This window comes from Glycine max, chromosome 19 (assembly GCF_000004515.6).
Source record: "Glycine max cultivar Williams 82 chromosome 19, Glycine_max_v4.0, whole genome shotgun sequence".
In the NCBI taxonomy this organism is placed as follows: Eukaryota; Viridiplantae; Streptophyta; class Magnoliopsida; order Fabales; family Fabaceae; genus Glycine; species Glycine max.
In genome coordinates, this window is record NC_038255.2 from 5,779,657 (window position 1) to 5,795,171 (window position 15,515).

The following is a 15,515-nucleotide window of genomic DNA, read 5'->3' on the forward strand; positions in this document are numbered from 1 at the left end:
ATTCTTCCTTGGTCAACCATTCTTATTAGAGTTCATACTAGTTTCTTGTTTACATAAAAAATTCCTTTTAATTTACACTCGTATCAAATTGTGTAATCCATACATTAGATTGGTATATAAGTCGTAATATGTCAATTTCATGCTTATTTCCTTGTGCCATTGAACACCAAATTCAACAACACGAACACCTATTTGATATAGGTTGTTGTACTATTGAATGTAATGATCGATGGACTAAGAAAATAAGCATTGGATTGACATATAGAGACTTATATACCAATCCAATCAATCCATTATACAATTTCATATAAGTGTTGATGAAAGCCGAATTTTTAATTGAAACAAGAAACTAACATGAATTAGATAAGATATAATATTTATACCTTCATATCTTGTTTGCTTTTGTCACTTGAGAATCATTCCCCTTTGAAACTCAAAAGCATGCAACTAACAAAATCCTCAATTTTTTCCAAATTCTTGATCTTTTTTTAGTAGTATCTTGAACAACATCTTTGTTGTTTCTCCCTACTTTGAATTGTTCTGCATTCATAGAACAAACCTTAATACAAGTAATGCTATACCCATATTTTTTGTTCAAATTTCTAAAACATTTCACATATACAAATTCAGCACCAAACTCTTAAAGACAAAAGCAAAAGAACATGAACCTTAATTAATTAATTCCTTAATTTTTTTAATTAACAACACATTTTCAACGAAAACCTTTGATAGTGATACTTGTGTTAAATAATCTTATTATGTTGTCATGCTTAATAAGGAATGTATGAGAGAATGCTTAACTAGAGCATGTGAAGTACTTATTTAAGTAAAAAAATATTAATTAAAGTTATTATGTATGATAAAATATTTTTAATATTAATGTATTTAAAAATTAAATTCTACCTAAAAAATTACATTTAGATTTTATAATACTAAATTATGTATAGGGTGGCTATCATACATTAATCATTTTTGTCTCTCCATACCCTATTTATAAGATTCTTTTTAAAAAAAGTTGTCCCTCTTTCTAAAACTCTTTTATAATTCCTTGATGTGTTAACTATTTATTTTTATATACTCTTATTTAATTATTTTTTCTCTAAATAATAATGAAAAATAAGTAAGTGAATAGAAAAAAAATGAATAATTTTAAAATTAAAATACAAATAATTAAATTTAATATAATAATTATTTTCTAAAAGAATATAAATAAATTAAAATAATCTTATAATTAAAAATAGAGTCAGTGTACTTTAAGAAAGCCTAGATCGAATGGACCGATTGAAATGTGCACGATTGAACACGTAATAATACACTAATAATACCAACATTGGAGAAGATATACCCAAAATAAAGAAAAGAAAAGATATACCAACATTGGAGAAGCGCTGTGTTCATCTTCCTCGTCCACTAGAAACAATTCCTGTCTTCATTTTACATGACATGATATCATGAAATCAGGTAATAATAAATGCCCTTCTTGTTCATGTTACACCATAAATGTTTCGTGCAATTCTTTATCCCTTCATCCTCTTATGTTTTCACTTTTCAAAGCTTCAAACTTTCTTTGTGGGGGTAATGCTGTTTATATGCCACTAGCAGGTCTTATGGGTCTCTGATTGTGGAAGAAGCATGGCTTGTTTTTCATTACCTTGCAATACTGGGTCATTTGTTACCCCAACTTTGGCTCAAAGAAGATATTTTGGGGTATGTGGAGGTTTGTGCACTAGTTCATTTGCTTTTACTTCTCTAGGGTTTAACCAATGCTTCAAATTTCAACATGAGTTGGTTTGGAGAAGTAGAATTCCCTCATTGAGGGTTCCTCATTGTTGCAAGACTCCACATGGTGTTTCAAGTAACAACAAAATTGAGCCACTTGTAAGTAGAAGCAAGGGTGAGAAAAAGACTCACTATGGTAAGGATGGAACTGATAGGTTGAAGAAGAGATTTTCGTTGAGATTGAGGCCGAGGTTACGGTTATTGGCTATGAGAATGAAAAGGGCTTCCATTAAGTCCATTTTGAATGAATTGGGGATCCTTATTCGTAAGAACATTAGAGCAGTGGCGTTTTCTGCTTCAATTTCTACTGTGTTCTGCCTTTGTTTCTTGTTTCTGAAATTGACTGCACTCCCCCCTCCGAAATCTGTTCCGTATTCTGACTTGATCATCAGCCTTCAGAATGGACATGTTGAAAAGGTTTTAGTTGAAGAGGGGTCTCGACGCATATATTACAATATGAAGTCCCAGAATATTGAAAATGATCCGGTTTCTGGGGAAGAATCTGAAGTGGCAGATGCTTCAATTGATAAGGATGTTGATAAGATTGGGAGTGAGGGTACTTCTAAAGCTGGCCAAACTCCAGTGGGGAATGTACTAAAAAAATTCTCTAAGACTCGAGCTTCAATCCCTGAGTGGCAGTATTCCACAAGAAAAATAGATCATGATGGAAAGTTCCTTGTTGGTTTGATGAGAGAAAAAGGGGTTACGTATAGCTCTGCTCCTCAGTCTGTATTAATGTCAATGAGGAGTACTTTGATCACTGTGATAACACTGTGGATACCTTTAATTCCATTGATGTGGCTTCTGTATCGCCAACTTTCGGCTGCTAATAGTCCCGCAAGGAAGCAGAGACCAAATGGTCAGACAGTTGGATTTGATGATGTGGAAGGTGTTGATTCTGCAAAAGTAGAGCTCGTGGAGGTACTTATCTCATGCTAGAATGTTTATAAACTATACTAGGATAGTTAAAATATAATTTATCATTAATTAATCATTAATTGCTAAGATATTGAAACCCTGTAACTACTTGATTTTCTACTTTTAACTCATTTATAATATTATTTAGCATACTTTTGTTAGTAGTTTGGTTAAGAAGTCACAGTTACTGCTGACATGATTTCTTTTTCCTCCACTGGGGAAATATCCTGTATTCCTGTTGTATTCACAACTAAGTATGAGTTGGGTTTGCAGATAGCATTCTCTTGGCTTAGTCACTTATTTTTAAAATGATTCAGAATGCTGGATGCACTGGTACTAAATGGTTATTTATGCTATTAATACTAGAATGTGAATTGTTGTACTTTACTTTTTCTTTTTGATTCTCAAAATTATATGGCTGAAAATTGCTATCTTAATGTTTATAACATAGCAAGAAGAAATATGTGGCTAATTGACTTGGTAGTATTATAAACTGAATAAGTGTTGGTAGACAATAGTAGTTTGCTAAATATGATTTTTTTTTATTTCATTTTGCATTTCTATTAAATTTATCAATTGGAAGTTGGAATTAGTGATAATAGTACAATATTTAGCTTATGACATGGTACAATAGGCATAAAAGCTTTGGTATCAGGGGCTATGAAAGTTTATGATTTGTGAGATGTGCAGTGTTTATAAATAGTAATCTGGTTTTCTTATAATCAAATTCAGAAGCTCTTATCTCGGAATAATAATTATGTTCAAATTCATTTGACTGTCCAAATAAAGAAAGCTTTGATCATGTGAAACATCATTTTTTTTTGCTGTCAAAAACAAAAATCATTCATTACTAAGGTTCTGTTATGCATTTATGTTAGATCATTTTAATCATAAAAGGCCATGTAGTTCTCTGCATTATCTTCTCTGCTTTTCTATTTAAATATTCTAGGATTGGCTCATATTTGTTGCTGTTTCCGTATGAGCATACTAAGACAGGTTGAACAATTAAAACATTGAAACAAGATTTCCCTGCCAGTTAGATTTGCTTAAAAGTTGTCATTTAAAAATTACTCTTGCCTCTTAGTTATAACTATAGCCTGTGGCATTTAGATGCATTTTCTTGAAAGTAATCCTGATTGCATCAAGATATTGTAGATTGAAATGTTATATTTGTATGAACTATGAGCTGAATATGGACAGGTATTAGACAGTTAGCCCACTCGTTAGTTCGTTGCAAATGGTTGATTAGGTAAATTGGGGAAATCGGATTAGAGGGATTGATTCTGTGAATTTGCTAGTTTTTGTGTGAAAGGAGAAATCGTTAGTGGAGGGGAAAGGGAAGCTCTTGGAGAAGAGACCTCTCTCTTAGTTCATTTGATAAAATTGTTCATTTGTTTCTATCAATTTTCTATTTATTCTATCTTGGTTCATAACATATTCACTGATTAATGTTCAATGTAGATTGCTTTGAGATACGTAACAAACTAACCATTTTGTTGAAAAATATTAGAGAAAATTATGGTTTGGAAGAGTTAGAAAGAGATATATCTAGGACAAAAAACATGAAAAGGTTAGGAACCTAGGAGATAACAGAATCAGAGAAAATATAGAAGATAAAACTGATTTATTTATTAGAAACTGAGTGTACAACTACTTATACAGATATAACAGAATATAAAATATAACAGTAGTTAATCTGTATATCTCTAATAAGGAGGAAGCATGGAAGAATATTACATCATATTCAGTTAATTAATTGGTCCCATCCAATCATTGAATATGGAGGACTACATTGTAACTACTAGAAAATGAAATTCCAATTATACTATAGTGGACTAAAACACTTCTTAAATGCCTTGATATATTGATTATTTATAATTTTAGTAGAATGTTTCTTGTCAATGGTTAAGCAACTTTATTGTGTTATTGTTATTGAGACAGTCCCTTTTTGTAGATAGTATCATGTCTGCAAGGGGATATAAATTACCGAAAGCTAGGGGCAAAGTTACCTAGAGGTGTGTTGCTGGTGGGTCCTCCTGGAACTGGGAAGACACTACTTGCGCGTGCAGTGGCAGGGGAAGCAGGTGTACCCTTTTTCACTGTATCTGCCAGTGAGTTTGTGGAGTTGTTTGTTGGAAGAGGGGCAGCTAGAATCAGAGACCTTTTCAATGCAGCAAGAAAATTTGCACCATCAATCATATTCATTGATGAACTTGATGCAGTTGGAGGCAAGCGTGGAAGAAGTTTCAATGATGAACGTGACCAGACGTTAAATCAGGCAAGTTTATTTATGTCTTTAGAGAAACAAATGATCTACAATAGGTTATGGCTCACTACTGAATACTCAACATTGTCACATTCTGTATATATTGAGTAATGTGTGGTGGGAAGATAATGTTCAAAAGTCCAGTTTCTTCAATTATTTCACGGTATTAGTATATTAGTATATACTTTCTACACGAAGAGCAAATACTTCATATGCTATTGGAGTTTGAAGCATTAAAGATAGAAATGTCATATGCTCTGAATAACATTCTCCAAGCTGAACTTCAAAGTATTTTATGTCAATGTAGTTGCTGACAGAAATGGATGGATTTGAATCCGAGATGAGAGTGGTTGTCATTGCAGCAACTAATCGGCCCGAAGCCTTGGATCCAGCCCTATGTCGCCCTGGTCGTTTCTCGAGAAAAGTATATGTAGGTGAACCTGATGAAGAAGGAAGGAGAAAGATATTGGCTGTGCATCTAAGAGGAGTTCCTTTGGAGGAGGACAGTAGCATCATTTGCCATTTAATTGCTTCTCTTACTACTGGTTTAGTAGGTGCTGATCTGGCAAATGTTGTCAATGAAGCCGCGTTGCTTGCTGCTCGTAGAGGTAACACCAACTTTCAATTTTTATATTTAATGTGTGATTGGTTCAACTTACTTCAGAGAAATAATCAGTTATTTTTGGTAGCTTTCTATGAGAAATTTTGAAAAATTAAGGATTATTTCCCGAAAATTAATCCAAACCAAACATGCACTATCTCACTAGCCACTAAACTTGTTGCATTCACAAATCAGCATTTCTCAATTCTCAATAGATTGTATCTAAACTGTTTAACTATTTGACCATATATCAAGTGTTGTGACATCTAATCCTGGATAAATTAGTTTTAGTTGCCTATAAAGAGGCGGCAAAGTGGGCTGCCTGATCCAATGTGGGTTGTGGGATTATTTCCCAAAAATTAATCCAAACCAAACATGCACTATCTCACTAGCCACTAAGCTTGTTGCATTCACTAATTAGCATTTCTCAATTCTCAATAGATTGTATCTAAATTGTTTAACTATTTGGCCATATATCAAGTGTTGTGACATCTAATCCTGGATAAATTAGTTTTAGTTGCCTATAAAGAGGCAGCAAAGTGAGCTGCCTGGCCCAATGTGGATTGTGGGCTATAACAGGCCAGGTCAAAAATGCCTAGATTCAATTCAGGCCTCTGAAACGAAGTCTAAGTCCGGCAAAGCCCAGTTTTTTAGGCTTTTGGCGGGTTTTGTAGGCTAACCTGGATCAGGCCATGATAAGATTATGCTTAAAGGTCCGTGTTAATTTGGGCTCAAAATTTAAAGCCCAAACACTACATTTCATTGTTAACCCAACTCATTTTGCCACCTATTATCTTCCCACCACACATTCCTCCTGCTTCTCTTTGCCTTCATTGACAACTTCTTTTAGTTTGCATTTGTTTAAACAATGATATGTATACACTTCAATCATATGTATATATTTGGACTTTGCAGGTAGTGAAACTGTGGCAAGGGAAGATATAATGGAAGCTATGGAAAGAGCAAAATTCGGAATCAGTGATAAACAATTGAGGTCAAGTAAAATAAGCAAGGAGCTAAGCAAGCTATTCCCATGGATGCCATCATTGATGGGAAAAAGTGAGAGGAGACAGGATGACCTGCAAGGACCATTAGGTTATCAATCACTGAGTTCATGAATTTGCTTGTTAAATTTGGTTATATTTTTCCTCAATAATCTGTTCATTTCATTGTTACCCTTTACACGATGCTCAAGAATAGTGTCAGTAGAAAAGGGAAAATATAATAGCTGGTAACAGCCCAAATTTTTGCCACTTAACAAGTTCATTATGCTTTTCTAGGGTTAGGATAGGAGATTCTTAACACCCAGACACTCTTATACGATATCACTAGCTGTACCTTACACTAGGAAGAATATAAAATAAGAAAGGGCTAAATATGTTTATATTCTTCCTAAACAATTTGCCTTCTTTTAATTTCTAATTTATGAAAATGTGTCAGATGTGGTTCTTGTCCTTCAATTTCTCTTCATGTAACTGTTATTAATAGGAATCACATCTAATCTAATACATTTTCTATAAATGAAAGACCAAAAGTAAATGTTTTTTTTCCTTCCTTTAGGAACTAAAAGTGAACATATTTTTTTATTTGTAGATACTGAAATTTTAAAAATATATTTAACTCAATAAGAAAACATTCATAGCTTGACATTTCACTAGACAGCTGTGAATAAGTTCTCTCCACTATGGTATGGAATATGTTCTTTGCTACAAGGGATTGACCATCACTACACAATGGCCACTTTGGTTGTTCTAGATTCCATATTCTCTACTTATTTACACTATATAGTTTCTGCATCAACATGATTGCCTTTTCATTTTATTCAAGGTCATTAACATAAAGCTTGTTCTATTGGTTTCCATGGGGTTAGCATCCCCTTCCTTGATATTTGCTTGCACGTTTCATACCACAATTTTGATAAAGAATTGGTCTCCCTATATCAATGAACCTGTGTAGTTGTGCAGCAATTGCAACGAAATTTAAGTAATAAAGATAGTTGAAAAAAAAATCTTGTCCTTGATTTTGTGGTGGTGAGAATAACGTACATTTTTGGCATAACCAAATAATTTAATAACTTATCAGTTGTAACATCTTTAAAATGTTTTTTTTTTACACAAGTCAATTTAATTAGAATGCACTGTTTTTTTTTTGTTGGAAAGAATGCACTGGTAAAATTCATAATTAGAACTGTTCTAAACTTCTAACTATGGATTTTTTTTAAACTTCTAATTATGGATTACCATCAATGACAATATTGTTGATTTTTAATAATTATTTTAAAATTTATATTTGGGATTATTTTAATTAATAGTGTAAAAATATTTATATTAATAGTATATCTAAATTATATTCTTAAAATTTATCACTTTTAAATATTTCAAAGATAATATTTAAAGATAAATTAATCATGTCATTGACACAAGTAATTTTGCATTTTAGTCTCTTAATTAAAGTTTGGGATTCGATCTCCAACTTGTGCATTAAGTCGCGATTGAATGCACTTTATCTTAAATTGAGTCAATTTGGTGGAAGAAAGAATAGTTAGTGTCAAATAAAAATATTAGATATTTTAGCTATGTTTGACCAAGCTAGTTGAAGAGTTAACTAAAAGTTAAAAAATTAGTTGATATCTGAAAGCTAATTGAAAGCTGAAAAATTATTTTATTGAATTACAAGTATTTGGTAACATTATCAGTTGAAATAGCTAAAAAATATAAGATTATGTGCATAAAATTTTACCTTAAATAAAAAAGATTAAAAAGAAAATTTAATAAATATTCAAGGAAAAAAAGAAAATAAATATAAAAAGTTAGAAGCTAGCGTTTAAAAAATATTACTTCAAATAACATTTCAAAAAATGTTAGAAATTACTAAAAAAAAAACTTATTTATCAAATAATCAAATAAATTTTTTTAAAAAAAATAATTTAAAACTAACTGATATATCTTTCTAAATATACTCCTTCTAATTACAACAAGAGAAAAGATAAATGAACCATGGTTAAATAAGTTGATATAAGATCAACTCTATTGAATTGCACTGCATTGATTTGCGTGCAATCCTTGTATTACATGACCCATATCCAAACTTAGTGCACGTTGCACATGATACCTAACCCAAAGTTGATGCGCATGTTTTCCCAAATTTGCTTGATATTTCACTTTAAGTTGGAAACATCAATTAGAAGTTAGAACACTGATTGTGCAAGTTAACAAGCCATTCGGCCAAACAAACATAAAGAAACTAAAATTGTCATGTATAAAATAATGTATGATTGGATAAAAGTAATGGATCATAATGTTCGGTCCTCATTATTGAAATAATGTATATCAAAATAGACCCCGCTTTTGAGAGACATTAGGCCTAAGCCAGTAATGAAATAAAAATTAGTGGGTTAGGAGTTAGGACAAAGAACTCGTTTGTTAAGAAAATGTTATGTTGTTTGAGTAAAACAAAAATAAAGTATTATGTTGCAAATTGCAATACAGAAATTCTCTTTCTTGAAGTTTAGGTAAGAGCTAAAGCTAATCAAGCCCAATAAATGTGCGTGTTATTTAATCTATTTTATTTTAAAAGTTTCTTTTAAAAGAGTTCTTGAAAAGAAAAGAAAAAATATTCTCTTTTTAAAAAGACTTTCTCAAATATGCATTCAAACTTTATTGATAAGGTAAAAAGTTTTACATAGTCATCCAACCTTAATTTATCATGTATGATAATTTATTATTTTTTAAAATAATTATCTTAACGTAATTCAAAGAATAACTTGTGATTGAATGATGGTGTAAAATTATTTTACATCATCACTACATGTTCTTAGCATAGTTAGATGCTTATTGTAACGACCGTCTCGTCGTCACGATATCATCACTCAAAAACGTGAGAAAATTTTACATTTTTAATGAAAACTTCGTTAATTTGCTTATAAAAAATATTATAGTAAATTTAAACTCCACAATATATATATACATACATACACACTCTTAGACAATGCACCATTACTTAACCAAATACATACACATGAGTATAGTAGTGCAGTACACATCATTCACAAAATTAAAGGTAAATTTGTTCATACATATAAATAAATTTGTGATTTACATCCTCATATCAACAAAAGAATTACAGAAACAACTATGGAGGAGTTGATTAACAAAACACAACTTTCTCCCAAAATAATCCCAACGTCATCACGTCGGCTCGGCGGATCCACAAAAGAATCTCACTCCTCGTCCTCTACTGCTGTCATTCTGCTCCCACGAACAAGGATTTGTGATCATCACAGGTACCAACCACACGGTACAAAATGCAAGGGTGAGTTCATTATAAACAAAAAATATTAACAAATATCATAAGCGCACACAAACATTTACTAGTCCAACACATACCCAACAACAATCATCATCAGTCCATCGTTTCAAACAATCATGCTCAGTATGATGCATCCACCTGACCTCAACTCTCAGATGCAATGTGCTATCATCCGCAAGGAAATAGCTTAAGCGTTTCCACACAACACTCCCACTTAAGAAAAAACTAGGCAGTAATTGTCGAGGCCACCCCGCCATGCATAGGCAACTCCCCCCCCCCCCCCCCCCCCTCACGGTGATCAACCTGAGTCTCAAGGAAGTTCTAAACTGAGTGACACACCCCCTAGTACAAGTATTTATCCTCACGAGAAACTACAAGTACTTATTGACCAAGTTACACTATTTTCGTGTCAAATGAGGTACGAAACATGGGCACCATCAAGTGCAATGACCATGGATAAACTAAAGATCCTAATTCATCCCCCTCAAGAGATGCTTAGACTCTTTAACCGCACTATTTCCCCTACTAAGGACATCCGACAAGGTCAAAGCACACCCCATGAACATACACAATATCCAACGTATGAAACATGACATCATCAAGTACACTAACCATGGATAGATTAAAGATCCTAAGCCATCCCCCTCAAGAGATGCTTAGACTCTCTAACCACTCTATTTTCCCCACTAGGGACATCTGACAAGGTCAATGCACCCCCCATGTACATACACAACATGCAACGTATGAAACATGAAATCATTAAGTACACTGACCATGGATAGATTAAGGATCCTAAATCATACCCCTCAAGAGATGCTTAGACTCTCTAACCACTTTATTTCCCCCCACTAGGGACATCCGACAAGGTCAATGCACCCCCATGTACATGCGCAACTTGCATCATCACAATGTAATTTCAACATCATCAGCATCTCGTCTCGGCATCACTCTCAACATGAACGTTATTTCATTCTCAGTGGCATTATTAATAACAACAACATCTTCTCATATTAACATGATCATCAATAACATCATCAACTCATATTGACACAATTCATCTATAACATCATCACAAACATCAACATCACCTCATATCAATTCATGAAATCATATCAACATCAACAAAAGTCACATTCCACTTATACATACATCTATAGTTCATGCATGAGATTCACACTTCTCAGGTCTTCAGACCACACAAGTCTAACACTAAGGTTATTAAGCAATGATAGATATGCCGCATCCCATTAGTCAAAAACATTATTTTTCTTGAAAACCAGCATGCAACAGGGGCAGACATACATCCCCATAGTTAGGTTCCCTGACCCCTAACTATGGTATTAAAAACTGTAACTATAATGAACTCCCCTCACCTAATGTGAGCTCTCCTTTAGTTCCTCTGTGCGTTGCTCAAAAGTCCCCCTCGTTCATGCTCATCAGTCCAAATGCGAGGTTCTATATACCAACTTGAAGGAAATTTAGTATAGTTTTTTAGGAACAAGGTTAATGACAACGTTCGAAGTCGAATACCCCTGTCAAAACATAAGGGCTGAAGGGTGTTTAGGATTTTACTAAAAGGAAACATTATTTTGAAATTTTGATCACGCCAATGTGACCGAAGCTCAGTGAAAGTCACAAAAATAACATCAATGTTATAAAAGATAACTTTTACAATGTCTCATTCTCTAGGGTTTTTCAAAGGAAGTGTAAAAACACTTTATTACAGTACCCAACACACAAGAGACACTGAGAGGAACTCGAACTAACTAGGAAAAGGGTTTAGAAATCAAGATTACCTTAGAGAAACTATGAAATTGAGGATTGGGGGATTTTCTCCACCGAATCCTTGAGGAGGATTCTGAGGATTCCGCTCCGATTAAAGTGTTCCTCTTGGTGTGGGGGTTCAACGGCAAGCAACGATGGCTCACGACGGTCACCGGTGATCTTGGGTGGTGGAAAATGAGGTTTTAGGGTTTGGGTGGCGTTTTGGAGAATATGAGAGTGAAAACTCATATTTTTTCATGCTGAGAACGTATTTATAACCTACAGATCTCGCTTAGCAAGCTCATCTCACTAAGATGGAGTCCACTTTTTGCACTTAGCGTGAGAATTCACACTTTGCGCAACTTCCACTGCATTATGGCTCGCTTAGCGTGCCCCTGCTCGCTCAGTGCAATTCCATCTTTTGGTTGGAATTGCGCTTAGCGCACCCTTCTCACTTAGCGAGACATAAGAAGTTGTTATTTTCCAAATCCCAACTATCAGACTGTGGAAACATGTCTTATGAAGCTCCAGACAAAATTTGAAGACGATCCAACGGTTAACGAATCTGGGATCGCAATTTTACTGAGATAGATTTGGGAAAATTCTGAAATCTCATAATTTCAACTTAGTTCAACAAAACTCAACATCCACATCAAGAAATTCATACACGACTAACTCAAGTCATACCTCAAATCATTCAAGTCAACCATATAGTCAAATAACAAGATAAATACAATTAAACATCAATTTATAACAATAAATATTTTAGGGTGTTACACTTAGTTTAGCTTGATCATGATTAATGGTTAGAACTCTAGTTAGTTAGTTAATTGTTAGTTAGTTAGTTAAAATTTAGTTATTCCAACTAACTTGTGTATATATAGCTGCCATAACAGCATGTAACCAACTAATTTTTACATTTCAATAACAAATCAAGCTTATTCTTCTTCTCTTTTGCTTTCTCTACAAGTTTTCTAAGCTTGCATTTCTCTCTCATGGCTGATATCAAATCTATGATGGTATCATAGCTATTCTTTTGAAGGACTTTGCTTCGCTACTCACATTCTTCCTCTCGATTATCATATCCTTCATTCTTACATCATGAGTGAACAACAACAAGATCAATCACTCAATGTACATAGTCCTTATTACCTTCATCCAGGAGAAAATTCAGTGATAGCTTTGGTTTCTCCGGTTCTAGATTTGTCCAATTATAATTCATGGAGTCAATCTATGCTTACTGCATTAAGCGCGAAGAACAAATCTGAGTTTGTCGATGGTTCTATTTGAAGACCTGCATCAGATCATGCATTTCATACAGCTTGGATGGGGTGCAATAATATGGTGGTTTCATGGTTGGTTCATTCAGTCTCTCTTTCAATTAGACAAAGCATACTATAGATGGATGATGCACAAGATATTTGTAAAGACTTAAAATCACGATATTCACAATGAGATCTTTTGAAAATTTCAAAATTTCAGCAAGACATGGCATCAATTAAACAAGGTGACAAGTCTATAACTAAGTATTTTACAAGATTGCGTGTAATTTGGGATGAGTTAGAGAGCTATAGACCTGATCCTATATGTATTTGTAATCCAAAATGTTCATGTGATGCACTTAGTAATGTTTTAGAGAGGAAGAAACAGGATCATGTGATGCAATTTCTTAGAGGATTGAATGATCAATTTAGTACTGTCATATCTAATGTCTTGATGATGGATCCACTACCTAGCATAACTAAGGTTTTCTCATATGCAATACAACAAGGCAAATTAGCAGCAATAATGCATTGGCACAATGACCGATTCTGGTTATGTACTTACAGGTAATGTGTCATCAATAAGTTGTAGTATAAGCAAGATAGGTGAGAGTGAATGGATATTGGACTCAGGTGCCACAGACCATGTTACATCCTCTTCTCACTTGTATTCTTCATGTAGACAATAAGTCCCATTATTGTTAAACTTCTCATTGGTCATACAGTTACTGCAACATATGCAACCACTATTAGATTTTCTTATTCCTTATACCTTGAGGATGTATTATACATACCAAGTTTTCAGTTTAATCTATTTTCTATATCAAAGTTATTGTCTTCCTTGCCATGTAAGCTAACCTTTGTGGCTGACACTTGCTTTATTCAGAATGTATAGACCCTACAGAGGATTGGTACAATTGATTTGGTGGATGGTCTTTATAAGCTCAACATGAAGAAATCTGATTTTATTTCTATCACAACTTTTGTTTCTTCTAATAGTTCTACTTACTCGTGTAATAAAGTACCCATTGATCTTTGGCACTTTCAATTAAGACACCCCTCATTTGAAAGATTGCAATTGTTGAAGTAATCACATCCTTTACTTTCAGTTGACAAAAAATTTGTATGTCCAACTTGCCATCATGCAAAACAAAAAAAAAATTATTTTCCTAGTAGTGATTCACATTCCTTTTCCCCCTTTTCTCTTATACATGTTAATATTTGGGGTCCATATCATATTACTTCTTTAAATGGTCATAAATATTTTCTTACCATAGTGCATGATCACTCAAGATTTGTCTGGATATTTCTTATGAAATCTAAAGTAGAAACTCAATCTCATTTAAAAGTCTTTTGTTGCATTTGTTGAAAGGAAATTTGATACAAAAGTAAAAATGATTCTCTCATATAATGGTTCAAAGTTCATCATGAAACAATTTTATGATGAATCTGGTATCATACATCAAAATTCTTGTGTTGTAACTCCCCAACAGAATGGGATTGTCGAACAGAAACATCAACATTTACTTAATGTCACTAGATCTCTACTCTTTCAGACTTGCCTCTTGTCTTTTGGTCCTATGCTCTTATTCATTCTACTACTATGCCTACTCCCTTCCTTGACAACAAAGCTCCTTATGAGAAACTCTATGGACATCCCTATGACATTACCATTCTAAGAGTCTTTGGTTGTCTTTGTTTCCCTAGCACACTTTCTGCAAATAGGAAGAAGCTTGATCCTAGGGCTACAACTTCTATTTTTCTAGGCTTCAAGTCATATACAAAAGGTTATGTCACTTTTGATCTTAAAACAAGGGCCATCAATGTATCCATGAATGTTATCTTTTATGAAGATTGTTTTCCTTTCAATGTTCAGGATTCTCATGATCCCATTACTGTTTTGCCTAAACCAATTTCTTCTTTTCACGATGACATTGAATTTCCCGCCTCCACTTCTTCCATATTACCATTTGTCCCATCTGATTCTTCTCCTACAGCCTTCATACCCACAAAAATACAACAAACTCTTAGAAGATCAGAAAGACAAATTAAAAGACCATGCAAATATAAAGATTTTCATGTTAGCTATTTACCATTAATTGTTGCCAGTCACTCTATAGGTAGTCTTTATCCCTTAAACTCTATACTTTCTTATAGCAGATTATCTCCATCTTATCGTAGTGTAATTGTATTTGTCACTCAACAAGTTGAACCTAAGTCATACACAGAGGCATCCAAAGATCCTAATTGGATTCAAGCCATGAATGTTGAGATTCGGGCATTAGAAGCTAATCATACATGGACATTTACTGATCTTCCTCCACATAAGACTGCCATTGGTTGTAAGTGGGTCTATAAAATCAGACATAAATAATATGGTTCAATAGAAAGATACAAAGCAATATTAGTTGCCAAGGGATACACTCAAGTGGAGGGTCAGGACTATCTAGATACTTTTTCTCCAGTGGCTAAATTGACTACTGTCAGACTTTTACTTGCTCTAGCTACTATTAACAAATGACACTTAAGGCAGCTTGATGTAAATAATGCTTTCTTACATAGAGATTTAAATGAAGAAGTTTACATGGTGATTCCTCAAGGTATGAATCCAAAAAAG

The 15,515-nt window shown here is 33.5% G+C and overlaps 1 protein-coding gene across 2 annotated transcripts; it reads left to right on the top strand.

The window, feature by feature from the left end:
• The first annotated feature begins 1,311 nt into the window (after window positions 1-1,311).
• Window positions 1,312-6,817, top strand: LOC100802233 (probable inactive ATP-dependent zinc metalloprotease FTSHI 3, chloroplastic). 2 transcript variants are annotated; one of them, XM_003554912.4, is made up of 5 exons: window positions 1,312-1,461; window positions 1,603-2,700; window positions 4,652-4,975; window positions 5,271-5,571; window positions 6,480-6,817. In XM_003554912.4, exons 2-5 carry the CDS (start codon window positions 1,633-1,635, stop codon window positions 6,680-6,682), a joined length of 1,896 nt encoding a protein of 631 aa, XP_003554960.1. In that variant the 5' UTR covers window positions 1,312-1,461; window positions 1,603-1,632; the 3' UTR covers window positions 6,683-6,817. The 2 variants fall into 2 exon arrangements, with proteins under 2 accessions (XP_003554960.1, XP_006603950.1); XM_006603887.4 differs by having other exon boundaries at window positions 1,347-1,461; window positions 1,600-2,700.
• The last annotated feature ends 8,698 nt before the right edge of the window (window positions 6,818-15,515 follow it).